The 16824-nt window shown below is 40.6% G+C and overlaps 1 protein-coding gene across 2 annotated transcripts in view; it reads right to left on the bottom strand.

The window, feature by feature from the left end:
• The window catches only part of negr1 (neuronal growth regulator 1), a 139014-nt gene that overhangs the window by 39807 nt on the left and 82383 nt on the right, over positions 1-16824 (bottom strand). For both annotated transcript variants that reach the window (XM_056379460.1, XM_056379461.1), the window contains exons 5-6: positions 7051-7171; positions 5014-5162 (exon numbers count right to left, since the gene is read on the bottom strand). In XM_056379460.1, the coding sequence (XP_056235435.1) occupies positions 5014-5162; positions 7051-7171 (270 nt within the window). The remainder of the gene's footprint in view (positions 1-5013; positions 5163-7050; positions 7172-16824) is intronic.

Genomic DNA, 16824 nt, shown 5'->3' with positions numbered 1-16824 from the left:
CTGTTGAGCCTGCTATAATATTTACCCCACAAACATTTGCAAAGCCAGCCCTGATGTTACATAAACAAAACCATATCAACATGTCTATATTCTATACAATAATAAACATGCTGACTGTAAATCTGTCCAAAAAACAACTATTAGGATAGCTCTGGCAAATGTATGGTGATGATTATTAATATACGCTGTCTCTGTCAAATAAAGTAGTAAATCAACAAACAACCAGCACATAACCCTCTAGTTGACGACGACTCCTTCTGTATGAAGCTGCAATCATTCTTAGTTTACGGAGAAATGGATCGATCCAGTTCCACACTGCAGTTTTTGTTCCAGTCTGACTACTTTCATTTTGGACAACTGCTAATACAAACTGACAAAAAAAAAAAAAAAAAAAAAATTGAGATCGCTTTTCTATTGTATTCACTTTGTGGTTCGATTTGATCCAGAGAATGATGAGGAAAATATAATGAAGATACTGAGAGAAAGCCTGTGTCTTGTGATTAAATCTAACTGACGAAAAATGAATCACAGCACTGACTACACCTGTGCAAGCGCTGGTACAGTTGTAATCAATTAAATACAAATATTCCATCTGCAAACACATATAGAAACACAAGAAGCCTTCAAAGTTATTTCGGAGTATTTCTATGTTATCATTCAAGCATATTATCTTGGACAATTTGTTACACCTTTGTAACTTAGGAGTGGTTTAGAAGTACAGACAGTTATGACAAGTGATAACAAGCGTTATTCAAAAAGCGATCAGGTATAAAATACAGGTACAAAAGCTTTGTGCACACACACACAAACACTACTACTCCAACAAGTAGTGACAAAGAGGTTGTATGCTTTCTTTCTGCTCCAAAGAACCCAGTTTGTGTTTTACTACAATTTTTAACACAGAGCTTAAAGTGGTACTTAGCTGAAAGAGATCACAATCCTGGACTAATGGTTTAACTGCACAAAAACCCACATGGTCTGACACAACTGGCAGAACTGAATCCCAACCACCACACAAGAATGTAGTGAGGACACGGCCATCCAACTCATCTCAAAAATTCAGAAATTAGTCAGAACATCCCATGTAGACATGTGAACAAAGCCAGAATGCAAATCCTTTTTTCTTTTTTTCCATTCCTGTTGGATCTGAAAGAGCAAACAAACTATCTGACTTCCGGTGGCTGCCTCGGGTGGAAGACAAATGCCTTTACTTTCCTTGAGAGAAGGCTTTCTACAGTCACAGTTCATCTCATCAGTGATAATGGCGAGTATTTTGCTGAACCAATTTTAAGTGACTCTGTTAAGTTAAGACAAAAAGGATTTATGCCGCTCAAGGATAAGGACCTTTCAATTTTAGATTAATGTCAACAGACTAATGAAACTGAGCCTTGAATGCTTAATATTTTGGTTTATATTTTATCTTTTTTCCCTAGAGGCTGTACTCCAAGATTTCTAAATGGGGATGACAGTTACTTGACTTTATCAATTCATGTGCATCTACTAAACCTCTTTGTGTAATGGAAACGACCAAAGAAACTAACATACATAGTCAATTTCTCTGCCGCAAACCACCCTCATTGTGTTGACACTTAAAATTCACCTCAATATATGATGCTCTATCAAATATGCATGCCCCCTTTTCCCCTTCCCATCCTGCTCATCAATAGCTATCGACTGGTTCTAAAATAGCAATCCAAAGTCACCCGTGGTGAAATCTAACCTCTGGGTTTCGTTATTTACGTCAACGTACTGGTGAGAGTGCGCTGCGGCGATTGCTTGCCATTTCTCATTAAGAGCAACAGCAGAATTGGCCTCTCTTCCATTAGTGGTGATCATGAGAGAGAAAGGGAGAGACATGAGAGACTGTATGTGCGTGAGAAAGAGAATGATAGAGAGAGAGAAAGAGAGACAAAGGAGGGAGAGAGTGAAACAGGAGAATCAGATAGACAAAGCCACGATAGCAAGACCAAGAGATAAAGAGAGGGAATGGAGGGGAGAGAAGTTGGGGGTGGCAGCACAGGAAGTTGCTTCCTCTATCTATTCTGAGGGTTTCTTTGCTGCTCTGCCTTTGAGGCCTCGCTAGTGTCACATTAAGATCATCCATTTGAGGATCTGAGACAAGCCTTTGATGTTCTTGTGCATACACAAACAGGAGAGTGGAGTGCTCCTTTGACAATTGCCAACTCTACAGAAATATCTTTTTGTATTCGGAGTCTCTGGCCTGCTAGGGACTGTGTTATCATCAGAGGGTGCAGTGCAAACTGGTGAATAATTTAATTCACCTGTTCATATTTCATCAGTGAATACATTAAACAGAATTTTTTTTTTTTTTTCAACCCATACTTGTTCTAAAATGTTGAGGGAGATATGTTCCCCTGCCCCGTGCTGTCATTGCTCGAGTTGCCGTTTGGCAGGTACAGCATCTGGACAAAATAATGGCAAAGGCCCAACAGTGAAGGAAAATGAAACACCGACCAAGGAATTCAGTATGAAGCTCAGAATAAGTGGCGAACAGATAAAGAAAGCAAGAGTGACAAGTTTGAGAATGTACAGTATGTAGACGCATACTAGAACATTCAACAACACAGAATAGTTTCTTGTTATTTTAGAAATGAAAGTAGATAAAAACCATTTCCTCTAGAGCTTAAAAGATGTGTGCATCCGGGGAGTCGTGTGGCGTAGTGGTCTAAGAGGCTACAGTCCTCGCTGCAGTCGGCCCCGGTTCGAGTCCCGCATCGGACGGCCTTTGCTGCATGTCATTCCCCCTCTCTCTGCCTCCCCATTTCCTGTCTCTCTACTGTACTATCCAATAGAGACATAAAAAGCCCCAAAAAATATACTTAAAAAAAAAAAGATGTGTGCATCCACTATGGACCTCAGACTCATCAAACTACTCTAGAAGTTGTTTAAAAGTGAGTTTGGACGATCTTAAAATGTAAGAAAATTATGATGTGACCCTGTTTGTGAACTGGAATCCAAAAAGCTTTGTACTCCTGGTCAGCTAATTGACCAGTTCACAGACCTTGGCTGGTAAGGACTAAAGTGGGAATAAGCCTTAGGGCATTTTTAAGGTGCTTTCACCCCCCCCTTTTTTATTTTTATTTATTTATTTATTTATTTATAATTTCTGTGTTTTGAGCATCCCTGACATAATGGGCCTATTATACTTTAGTGATCATTGAACCTCAATCAGCCACTGGAGTCAGAGATTAGTCTTGTCATAAACTGATGGCATGTCCTCATCTACGTATACTGTGCTTTTGCCAAGTGTGTACTGGGCTACGCTTCAGTCAGTGGAACTCATGACTATGGTAAGATGGCTGCCTACTCTACAACATATAGTACAAATCAACTACCTCTATAGTGTTTTCAGCAGTTGGTAGCTTGTACTGTTACTGTCGTAGGCTGTTTCAAATCAAATCCATCTAAAAAGAGTGAAAGCTGATTCATTCTACCGCACAGCCTTTCTAAATGCTCATGGGTCTGTGTTCTAACCTCCTCATACTAGGGCATAAACGCTTGTGTGATGGCGGTATTAAAAAGCTTTTTTTGAATGATAGGCCCCATAATTACCAACTTCGTAATGTACATTATTTTCTGGAGCTGTGTCACAGGGGTCCTGATCCAGCTTTGTGTTTTTATCCTCCTTTTTTCTCCACAATGACCAATTCCCATTGTTATTACTGCCTAAATCTAGTTTTGTCCTGGGGAGAGAGTAGGCAGCCACACAGTCACCAGCCTTCACTGGGGAGGTCTGAGGTTGTGTTCAAGCAGACAACAGTGCTGCTGCAGCTGCTAAAAAAAAACAAAAAAACAAGGTGATCAGGCAAAAAAGTTGAACCTGGATCAACTCTGTTGTATGTGCGCTCTGAAATGTCTTCCGGCAAATCACCGCATGGGTAATTACATATCAGCAAGCTTGGTACGTGACTTTGTAATGTGAACGCCGCTAATTTATACTGTGTGACAAAAGATGAAATAATAACTGCTGTGAATTGAAAAATCCTTCTTCCTATTATTATAGACCACTGTGCGGTGTTTTGCAATCTGATGAAGGCTTTAAAACTCATGGACCCATTACTCAAACATGCGCCCACCAACACAGCCTCTTACATTTCTTTTAAATGCAGTGCTGTTTTCAGTCTGAACGTTTACTAATGTGGTCAGAGGTTCACACTATCTCCCTATGATGTCACCCTGTACTGTACAAGGAATTGCTAGTGCAGTGACATGGACATGATCCCTCACTGGCTTCCCAACCATGAACACGGCCACTTGTGTTTGTTGAAACACAGAACCAGGCCGCTGCTCCTGCTACCTGGGGATTGAACCCGGGTTTCTGCTGTGACGCGCGGGTGTTCTGTGCCTGCTCCTGTATTTTGCTGTCTCAGTCTGACGGTGCTTAGGAAATATTCTGATTTGTGTTTTTTTCAGTACTTAAATTTATGTAGAAGTGTTTCTCAAATCATTAAATAATTCTGCAGTCTATCACCAAGGCACCAGCAGCTTGGCCTCTGATTATTTGGCCTCTTCAGAAAGTCAGATAGATGCCTCATGGCGCTTTGAAAAACTGTGAAAGGGCTGACTCTCAGACCTCTTTAAAATCTGAGCCATACTGCTGTTTGGCATTCAACTTAACTGACCTGTGTAGCTGCCTTTGTAATTGCAATGCTCTTACTTAAAGCAAAATTTCTTTTTCAGATGGTGTTTCATTCTAGTAAACATGGACTTGTAGACTTCAAAAGCACCCACTCACACACGTACAGAGACTTTGCAACCATATTAGACAACCAACATTCACAAAAACTGATGACTAGGAAATGAGAAACCACTTGTACTGATGAGATGTGGGCACCCAGTTGCAACACTAACTTTTAAATCCTATATCAACAATGCTGCACCAAAAACACAAACCCTTTCTCAGGGCATCCCCACTGATTTCCGCAACACTCTCTCAGCCCTCTGATTCTTCACCACTCCATTTAGCCACAAGCAGATAGAATGACAACTTACGAATGAGAGGCACACTGGCATTGGCTGTCCCTAGCTTGTTGGAAGCGACACATGTGTAGTTCCCGTAACGATCCTCTGTCATGTTGTTCACTGTGAGGACTGATCTGGAGCTGAGGCTCTTGATGTCGATGCCTTGACCCTTGATAATCCTGAAAACAGAGCACAATTACAACAAGTTAAGGGTGGGGGGCATTCCTGGTGGGTATAAATGTTTGTCGTCCTTTAGTGGAGCTTCAGATTGTAAAGTGCTTCATCGCCCTCTTCAGCAGATCTATTTATCCCTTGGTCTTTCGCGTCTGTCTTGGAGAGACGCTTTGAGGGACTGAGAGGAGGGAGAAATGACCCAGGGGTGAACCTGCTGGGTGCCACTTGACATGTTGTTCATCGTTTTGCTGCAGGTGCAGGGGGATTACAAAAAATCCCATTCCAGTTGTGCCTGACATCTGTGCTGTGAAACAGATGAATGTTTAATTGTTTACTTTGGTGGTCGTGATGATCTTTAACAGCCTGTAGAGATTAAAATTCACTCTGTAATGGCATATGCTGTGCATCCTGGTAGTAGGATTATTGTGGATATTAAAGCTGAGTTTGTTTTTATGAGTGTGGTTTCTGTCACTGTTACAGTGTCACATCATAAACCATAAAAACCTCCACAGAAGAGACATGTTTCTACCCCCCCCCACACACACACACTATCTCTAGCTTGCAAGTTGCTCTGGTTTCAAACACTATGTGTGACCTTATGTCCAGCAAATATCCACAAATCTGTTGTTCCCAATCCCACAGCAACGTCCTCAAATGTTAGCGGAACATTCACTGATCTCTCAGCGGGTGTTTCGCCACTTCACTAGTTCAACATCAAACTAGTCAATGCTCCCCTCTGTCATAGTGAAAGAAGCCCCACACACACACACACACACACACACACACACACACACACACACACACACACACACACACACACACACACACACACACACACACACACACACACACACACACACACACACACACAATTCCATTCAAGAATGAAAGCAGTGACACATCAAGAGAAAGATTTGCTTGTCAAAACTGTCACACTACTTCTGATAGAGACAAAGTGGCAGCAGCAATGCACTGATGGTATGGCTGCATCAATACAGAGCCAAGATGAAAAGTGGCCCTCATTTCACTTACAAAGAAATGGAAATAGTCACATCCAGTGTTAATGGCATATAGAAGTTACACAGTTAACTACAGTTTCTCTGCTCATGTCCTTTTCATGATGATGAGTAAATGAAGAAATCACCATTATGCCACGTAAGAAGTCAAAGAAAGAACAAGTCCTTGAATTAAGTAAAGACTAGAATCATGCCAACTTGCCTCCTTAGCAATTTGAATAAATTGAATCCACCCCATAATTACAATTAGCACAGTGTGAGCTGATGATTGAAATTGTGCTCACTAGGAGTGGGTAAATGATGGGTAATGGGGGTAATTTGGTTTTTAAATTCAAGAACTGACACTCGAATCTAGACTGATTGATGTGTGTGTCGCAAATGATTTAAGCCAGTTGCCAGCAAACATTTTATTAGGATGCAAGGTGAGGACAAGGCACAAATGATTCTTGCTGGAACATTTCTGTGAGTCCTCCCCAGAGGATGGACGAACAGGAGAACAAACAAATGCACTGTCACAGGTAAAAATCAAATAAATAAAACAAATGACTTTTATATCATGTACTTGTCACAATCAAGTAAAGGTATGACCTTATAATGCCACCATTATTGCCAAATGTCTGCATTAGAGATTACAGTTTAGAATACAACATAAAACCCATTCAGCACAGTACTGCTCAAACACAGTACTGCCCAATACTTTTAGAAACTTTAGATGTTTAGATTTAGAAAAGTAAAAAATGTTATTAAATGCGTAAGTAAAACCACAAAGTACCTGTTACCAGTGTGATATTTGAGCTACAAACAACAAAGCCATATCCAGCGGAAATCTGGGGTGATGCTGCCGTCAAAACAACTCGTATAATAAAACTGGGCTCACCTTTTCTCACCCTTGTACCACTCGAATGTTGGAGAAGGCACAGCAGCCGCCTCGCACCTTAGCAGAGCTGTGCGCCCCAAGCCAACTCCATGGCTTTTCATCTCATGGATAGCTGGGGCAACTAGAGAAGACAAAGAGATAAAATATGTTAGCAGGGGAAAAAAATGTCAGTCTAAAGAAAAAAAATCTGTGTTATCACAAGCGGAAGGGCAATTTAAAGGAAAAAGTTTAAGTGATACATGGTGCGCTGGAGAATGAGGATTGTTGACCTTGAAAATGACAACCTCCGACGTCCTGGTCAGTGCATACATTACATATTGTAAACTCAACACTCAGAGTCTATAGAGGCGGAGTTGGGGAGGGGAGAGGGCATCCATCCCCGATGTTAGGAAAATGAAATGAATTGCACTGCATGGTGATAAATGGCTTAATGGAAGTTCAAAGACTCAATGGCACAGGCAGGTTCTGTGAATGCAGAATGAGGTTCCTTTCATGTGCTGAAATGTGGTGTAAATCTCTTTGCCAGTGTCACCAAGGCAGCTTTACATATGGACGGATTCTAAAGCAGCCCAGTCCTTTTGTACTTCAAATATTTACCCCGCTTATAGTAACACAGCCATGAAAGAAATGAAATTAATGAATTGAATTTATGTAGACTTACAACAATGGGCAAAACCAGTCAGACAATAAGATTTTCCAGCACTCTTACCTTTCCCTTAGTCACATCATGGGAATAAAAATGTTTCACTTGTTACATTTGTAATTAATGGCCATCGTCCGAGTGATGCATTTATAAACTGGGGGTGTAGAGGACAAAGAGTGCTTGCTGACAGCAGAACTGTACCTCGCAGAGCTGAATGCGTAGAGTGCAACATACCCACCAGTATTATTATGACTGTTCTCGATTAATCAACAGAGGCTAGGCAACAGGAGAACCAATCATAACAAGGCATAGGGCTCAATCTGACGGTACGTATTATGTAAACTTGGCTTGACTCCCTAAAGCCTGACAAATAATAAATGTGTTCTGAACACCAAATCAGATGCACAGCCATTTGACATACAACACAAGCAAAATTACTTTATGCCATTCACACAGATTCTGATTAAAACCATATGATACATGGAAAAAGCCCACACTCTCAGGGTCAGTCCTGCAGCTAGCAGTAAATTGCCCATCCATGTCTGAAAGTGAGATGTGGTGTGGACTATTTATATTCCTGACAATGAGCCTTTAAGAACGACCTGTCAGTCAGAGCTCTAGCCTGTATCCAGTGGAATGGCTTGGCCAAGCGCCTGCAAACCTTTACTTCCAATTGCATTTGGAGATGTTCCTAACGGATGACCTCAGTACAGTACGGCCTGCTGCAGCTATCCCTGCACAACACAACCCGAAGGCACTAACTGGCATCACACTCCCAAAACTGCAGTCATAAATTAATACAGTGAAAAGTCTGAAGGCTCTGTTCGTACAAAACAGGGTACCTCTGACGTGTATTCCAGGTATGAGAAAATAACAAAATGCTTCATTATAGCAAATATATGCATTCATTTGAGACAGTGGTATTGCCAACAACTGAGCCCCATTTTAATGAAGGGAATGCAGCATGGACCCACAGTGTGAACTGTCTCTCTGTCAACCTGTGAGAGTCCACATAGATAGATGAGGTGGGATGCAACCGATCTGTGTGAGGTGTAAAAGATACATGTGAGCATTTGTACATGTGGTGTATGATCATGTAGGAGAGGCAGAGTGAGGTGACAGCGTGCTCTGTGATGATGGATGCCCTTTCACCAGCCTCCTTCTGCATCCTAATGAGCACATTCATATGACTAGTGTATGTTGATTTTCTGTCCTTGCATATGTGTGCCAATTATACAGCTATTTTCCTTCTTCCGTGGCTGAGCTGAATAATACGAAGGACTTGAGACAGTGAATTAAGCGATGGGTTATGCTAGAGCTTTTCCTGTTCATTTATCACTGTATGAAAAGTTGGATGCCATGCTGGGGGGTATTAGTAGACCTTGACTGGATGTCTGTGCTTGCTGTGTCTTTGTGTGGGTATGTGTGCAAGCTGTGGGTGTGTGTACCGTTGTGTCTATGAACTATCCAAAGTATCAACACTTTTCTGACTTCAGATCTGTATCTACTGTAGTTTAATCACAGCCAGCGTTAGCGGTCACCACACCATAAAGACAGCCAACAAAACTGTTATAGACTCCACCAGTATCTTTGCGGAAGAACTACAACAAGCTCTAGCATAGAATAAGAGGGCTGCTAAAGCTTGCGATAAAGTCAAATCAGAGTGTTGACATTTGACAATGTGCACTCAAAAATAAGAAGGGAAGAAGAAAAAATGGTAAGAGTTCTCTAGAGCAGAGAAATATAAATAAGCAATAACAAGTATAACAAAATCAATGCAGTATGCCGACCGACAGAGGCTTAGTGAATCCTTGTAATCCTTCATTGGTGTCATTGTGCGGGGCCATTGATTATCTGAAGCCTCTGAAAGCGCCAGGGTGACCTGGCTGTCGTGCTGTATAGTTACTTGGACAGTGCACTTGGTGGCCCAGGCAGGTGTGTCAATACTTGAAACCTCACACATAGAGCCCCTGTCTTTCATGCCAACACTGGGAACACAAAACCACTGGGAAATTGTCTGCCGATTTCCTTTTTGGAAGAGAGAGCATTGTGATGTGTTTCCTTTAATTTATTACCAGCTAGATCAGCTATTTGCCAAAAAGAACACTGTCCTTTCTTTATTGGACTCAAAGTTGGAACTTGGATTGCTGTCCTCCTATCAGAAGTTGGTTGAAATCCTGGCAAGCAAGTTACCAAGAAGATTTTGCAGGTCAACATATATAATGAGCGCTAGATTCTCTCCCTCCTGGTGGTGGTACTGAAAAGTAGTAACTATGAATACAAACCCAGATTTCTCCTTAAATGATCCAGTCAGAACAGGCACATGTCCCATCAATCATCATATATCTTATCAAGGGCACATATCATAAAACTTCACCACCATTAAAGTTCTTTTCTGAAAGAGAGAAAAATTCATAAGTACCAGGGCCCCAAGTAATTGTCCCTCTTACCACTTATGACATACAACTGCTGCAATATTTTGGAATAAAGAAAAATATCCCCCATGGTTTTGTAGGTGGTCCAAAATGCTATCATTTTATATGCATATCAATAATACCAATTTGGGTCCTGGCACTGGGATCTGTTAAGACAGATCACAGCCATAAAATCCAGTCCAATACAATAATTCCAATTTCAACTTGCTGGCATGTCCTATATCATCATATATTGTGTAATACACCATCAGAATGTGGAGAGTAATGCAAAGCAGTGCACTAAAAATCATGAAGGCCCAATAATCCAGGTAATTTAGTGTCTAGGGAATGCTGTGGTGCTGTTAATCATGCCTGGATTCCTGGTGACTCCACCAGATGGGGGTGAGGGGTTGGGTCCAGGAATAGCACAGGCGCGGCAGAAAAATGGGTGCTGTAAGGCCCTGCCAGGTGACAAATGGCCAGTTGCAGGTTGATCACAGACCGACTTCCATTACATATGCCTTGTATAGAGGTTGTCATCAGAATAAAGATGACCTCTCCAATTGTATGTCTCTACAAAGTGAATGAATATAAGCATGTTAATGATGAATAAAATGTTTGACCTTCTCTTTAATATTAATGGACAGGGTTTGTGTAGAAAGCATCACACCTTAATGTACAGGGCTTCACTGAGTCGCTTGCTTTAAGCGATCCTCATGTAACTATTAATGATTAATTGGTGTGCTTCAAGATTGAATATGATTTATTTAGCTACAAACTATTGTTTGCCAAGAGAACCCACAGAACGCAGGCTTTTTAATTAAAAGATCAATTAATAACCCTACCTCTTCAGCCAGATTTGAAAATGAGTTTTCATTGCAATTAAGAAATGGACTCATCAGTGCATGACTTATCAGCTTACACACAGAGACACTGTTCCCCACTGCCATCTGTGGGCTTCATTGTCCTGTTTTTTTGTCAGTCAGGAATGGTTCTGCTGCCAAGATTTATTAATTCATTAAGATTTCTATTCAGAACAGCTAGGGAACATTGTGTTCCTTCTTTTTATACAATGCAAAGCATATAAATAACCAGCCTAGCGTGCAGGACCGTGTGGGTCGACTGTAGCAGGAATTCAAACTATTGTCTGCGTTAAACAGTAAATGGTTCAAGGTACACAAATTCCTACCTATCGTACTAAACACCCATACAAGATGGTGGTGTGTTCTCATGAAGATCACTCTAGGAAAAAGACAGGAAACATCCGTAATTCATTGCTATAAGATAGTCAGTAAGTCACCTCCAACTGTGTAAGTATACAGAAAGTTAGCCTGGATACAAGCATTCGCCTTTTGTCAACGTTCCAAAGATATTTTGATCAGTCACTAAAATTGCAGACCAAGTTAATAGATGAAGCCGCTGCATGTCAATCTATTCTGAAGTGGTACTAGGAAGAACATTTATATTGCAGAAGATCAAGATTCCGCTCATTTATTCATGCCCCGCATGCAGCAAGGAATCCAAATAGCAATCAAGACGAGAGCTTTGGAGAGATGTAGAGAGATGGATTTACACCCAAACAGCTCGAGGGTACTGGCTTTAACTCTACTTAGGACTGGATCAGAATCCAATTCTAGGAAGCCTTCTCTTTTGAATTGAAAGCCACAGTATTTCAATGGATACTGCAAACTGTCGACAAATGCTCAGCTGAGACTTTGTGCCTGATGTTAAAATACTCCCTACAAAGAGATTTCATTCAACTGTGGAATGAACATTCATTCTACCTTTGATCCGACAGTGCTATCCACCACTGCACCGAGGCAGGTCTGGACACACACAGACGTACACACACTGTATGCAGGAGATGCATTTTATCAAAAGTAAATGCTGTGAACATTTATGTAAATGTTACACTGTATAATTGTTCTTAATAAAAAAAAATGCTAATACTGTAAAAACATGCTCACTCCCCACTAATAGTTGTTTATTTTCTTGTCATTACTTGACATTGTAATATTGTGTGGTGATGAAGATGCTCCTCCTGACCACAAGTAAACAGGTTTTGCCTCTTATTTATCAGAGATGGTCATGACTCCCCTGAACAACTCTGTCAGGGGAGTCAGAGGAGCATGTTGTGGGTGTATCTACCAGAGAAGGGCCTGAATTCCAAACAGGCCCGCATGACTGGGGCTTTAAAGGGAAAGGCAGGGTCAGTGCAAACAAAAGACAAGGTGATGTAAAGAATTTGAAGTATTCTGAGTATATCCCTGCATTTCAATTATGCTGAGAAATCTATCAATACTATGGCTGTAACTGCTCACAGCAGTTCTAATGTCCATGCTCATAATTAATTAAAAATTATCCCAATTTTGTTGGCCAATTATTGTAATCAGGAATGAAAGTGAGGTGCTCTTCTTTTTATAAATACAGCCATGATGAGTATGTGAGCAGAATTCACAGCTGCAGGGTACTGGGGGAGGAAGGAGGCGTACAAATGGCTGGAAAACTTGGAAGCACACAGGGCACAGCTTCGCTCCGCAAAGCAAGTGAAAGCTTGCTATGAAGGAAAACAAGTGATGTTTTGGAGAGAGAGAGAGATGCCTGCAGTGGTTCAAACCTGCACCCTACATCCAGATAGGAGGGGATGAGCTCATACGGGGAAAAAAAAACAAAAAAACAAAAACAAAAACAAAGTTGCATCTACTGTGTCAGAGGTACCCAATTAAGCCTCCAGGTGCATGTCAAAGACCAAGCTACTGTAGTGCTTTAAGAGAGGTTCTAGGAGTCTGAATATTCTGCTCTAACTGCCAAAAATGTGCCACTTGTCTTCCTACTCCACATCAATAATTCAAACATCTGTGCTGCTAACATGGCATCGACTGATTTGTCTTCTTTACACATTTATTTCCCGAAAATTGGCTTTTGGCAGCTTTGTGATTATCACATGGATGTAGAGAGTAGATCAGAACATCTGGCGTGGTTTCAAACAGCTTTAGTTTGAAGCATGTGAAACAGTGACGAGCAAATAAAATGTAGCAGAACAAGACAGTTGGTTGTCTGTGTTCCTTCCACGTGTGACTTAAGTTTGTGCAAACTGCCATATCCCATCTTGGAACATGGTGGTGTTGAAACTCTGTAGTGTCACTCATTCAATGAGGAGTGAGAGCAGACAGCTCTCTCTGGAGGGGAAGAGCTTTCTAAACTACAAAAGAAGGTCAGACACCTTTGATTTCTCTGACTGAAAAAGAAAGAAATAGTTATTGTTTTATGTGTATGTAGTTAGTATTGGAACCTTTCATTCTACAACGAGGTGGCTTCATTAATTGACCAAACACTGGCTTTTTTATCTCAGGTGGAGGTTTTCCACAGTGGTTTCCTTCTAATTCATCCTTCCGACTCAGCCACCTAGATGTGATATTTATGCTTTTGAGCCACACCGTGCAGTGAGAATTTCAGCCAATAGCTGCACCCACCTGCAGTGTAGATGAATATGTAAATTTGAAAAGTAGGTCAGAGATCAAATTTCATCAGGTAAAATCACTGCTGAAATATCCTTTTACCAAGCAGGGCTTTTTAGTCAATCTGATTCTAGCGTGACCTTCTGCATGACTGCTGTCATTCAGGTTTAGCTGATAAAAGTATCCAGTCACCATTCATTCATCAGCAGACGTATAAAGACAAGAGGTGCAAGCCAGTAATTTAATTAATGCTGTCTGATTAAGGTAGTCTTCTGAGCCTTGGAAACATTCAAGCAGAGGTTAAACGTACCGGACTTCACACTTGGAAATGGCTACACAATGACAATGCCCATCATATCATAGAAAGCCAAATGGCAGGCTTAGTGTTTCGGAAGGCCTAGTGTTATTAAAACTCTAAACATGCTAGAGCTTAATTTTGTTTTCATTACTTTGGTTTGCTTATTTTAATTAGTGGCCTTAATCTGCAATTAGCCCAGAGGTCAACTATACTCTTAGCTTAAAAAAAAGGAATTGTTTTGAAAGAGAGAGGGAGAGGGAGGGGGAGAGAGAGAGAGAGAGAGAGAGAGAGAGAGAGAAATTGTTTGGATGTTTGGACATGTATTTAATTAGACTGTTAACCCATGAAATGTCAGTGTCACTCACTCTTATGTCGTCTTATTAGAACGATAAAAGAGAAATAGTGCAGACATGACTGATAGATGTTTGTGACTTAATATTAATTTAACTGCTATTAAGAAGAAAGATAGTCTGAGGGGATCAACACTGATACTCTGTCAGGGTCAATGAAGAACACAGTGGCCTCTTAAATAATTGAACAACATATTCCAATGAAACCTGTATAAAAAAAAAGACTTATAGCTATATTTTCTGTCATTACACTGTGTGATATCATAAATGGTTTATTTACTTTAAAATACAGATGCCACATTTCTGACACCTGCAGAATCTGCTAGGAGAACCTTTGAAAAGTTGAGAGGGTGATTCGTCAAGTTAAACAGATGTATGAACACATGTCCATACAGTTTAACATGTTAAATGTAGTACATTTCTTGTTTCTCACTGTAATTATCCTCTCTTGTTTGAGTTTCAATGTCAGCTAACGTCTTCATCTTAATTCAGAATTTGACACACCGAGCCTTCATCAAAGCGTGCTCGGGGGCACTTGGTGAATAAAGTCTGATGTGTGACAGTAGAACATGAATGATACAGTAGATTGGGATATTGTGCAAATGGTTCTCTTTTTCCTTCACAGAGGGAGAATTGCACCAGGGTGGAGAGGAGGCAGTGAAGAGTGGCCACCAGCTGGCTCAGGCTCTGCCTGCTGTGGCCATATCAGCCGCTCCAATGGACAACTTTAATTCATTTATTCAGCCCCCTTATCTTTGTAAATGAGCACAAGTGTCACCAGTCACCATGTTGGAAAAGTGACCAGGCAACTTTCATGAAAAAATACAAACAAATTTACAAAATTTTGTGAGCTGATTCAGACTATCAAAGCGACATGACATAAGGTACTGAAGTTAAGATTTGAAAGGCTATCTCACAGCCATTAGATGGTGTTGACAACCAAAGTTTCTGCTTTAATGTCTGTGACATGTTTTGTTATGCAAGTCTCATGCACAGCACTTTGAATGCTAAACAGCCACAATAAAACACAGGACCTTTCATGTGTGAGGTGCTTGTGAGGCCAGAAAAGTCTGACACTATGGAGCCACATATTGGCCATAACTCGAACGGGGCGTCAAGAATTATGAAATATTTATAACTAAAGGGGGAGATCTCAAAGATTAACGCTTTGTGCAGACACAGGCTGCCCCATCACCTAGGCTAAACTAATTACTGCAGACAGATATTGAATTAAGACTTGTCAGAGAGATGTGGCATATGTGTCACAGAGCTGCTGCAAGAGAGGTTTTATGTCCACTGGAGCTAGTTATCAACAGACCGATTACACCACGTGCAATGTACGTAAATCTGAGAACTACATGCTACTTTATGGATTCTGATATTTCTCCTAACTGTCAGGGTCATGAAATCCTTTTAAAACATATAAATTATTTCAAAACTGTACTGTCATCGCTCTTGCAACAGGCTATTTTGAGATAATGGTCTTCACTGAACACTGTCTCTAAAAGTCTGATCTCAAAGTGTTCACTTGGCATCCTGCTGATGCTTTTGAACAGTGTCCAAAAAATTGTCCATGTCTTACTTATTATAATCCATGCCATTTCCAAGAAAGGTCTGTGATATGTCGCAGTTAGGCTGGGTTCGATACAGAACCTAAATTTTTTTGCTCAGAAGGCATAAGTAATGTGTGAGAGTTTAAAGCCTTTACAGTTATTTCCATTGCATTTTGAGACAATTTCTATTTCCCTGGTAAAGTAAAAAAGAGCCTCTGCTCTTCCTAGAGGATTATGTAAAATAACATATTAAACTGAAATCATCAGCAGTTTTCAGAAACCAATTTATAGACCATTAAAAGTCATTAAAGGAGTCTACAAAAGATATCTGCACGATTCTGCTCTGTGATACAGATCCATAACAAAGAATGACTAACTAGTCAATGACAGGAACAGCTCTGTAGCTCTGGGAGCTTGAGATAAGTCTGGGCAGCGGGCAAATACTGTCTCAACACCTGACCGACTACAGCATTGTCCCACCCAAAGTGTCGCTCCAGTGCTCAAGCTGCGGTGACTTTGTCTGACAGCAGAGGAAAGTCTTCCTAATCAATTCACTCAGTGTGGATAATAAACCACATACCCCTGCTGTCTCGCTTTAAAATTTGGCGTCTATGACATGCCTTATCAATCATTGTGAATATCTCCTTTGTTCTGTAACATAAAGACACTGCCAGTTGTCAAAGCACTTTTCATCCTTGAACCCATGTCTCAGTAGAGCTATAAATAACTGGCCTCTAAAACTCCACTCAGGCCCAGCTCATTAGAGCCAGGCATTACACAGAAATAATGGCCACAAGACTTGGTTTTATAACAAAGCCAGAATGAAAGCTGCTTTAACACAGAGTGGTGGAAATACAGTACACACATTGCTGGACTCAAAGTTGTTGTAAAAAAAAAGAAAAAGAAAAAGAAAAAGAGAATTAAATTGTAAAAACTGTGCATGAAATAAAATATTCCATTTCTTTAAAACTTGAATTAGAAAACTTACATGATTAACTTTTAGGATATGACTCAGTAACTGGGCCAGGAGGAATCTTTTTTTCTTTCACTCTTTGCCC

The sequence above is a fragment of the Seriola aureovittata genome, chromosome 6 (assembly GCF_021018895.1).
Source record: "Seriola aureovittata isolate HTS-2021-v1 ecotype China chromosome 6, ASM2101889v1, whole genome shotgun sequence".
In the NCBI taxonomy this organism is placed as follows: domain Eukaryota; kingdom Metazoa; phylum Chordata; class Actinopteri; order Carangiformes; family Carangidae; genus Seriola; species Seriola aureovittata.
This window is presented reverse-complemented; position numbering and strand designations above follow the sequence as displayed.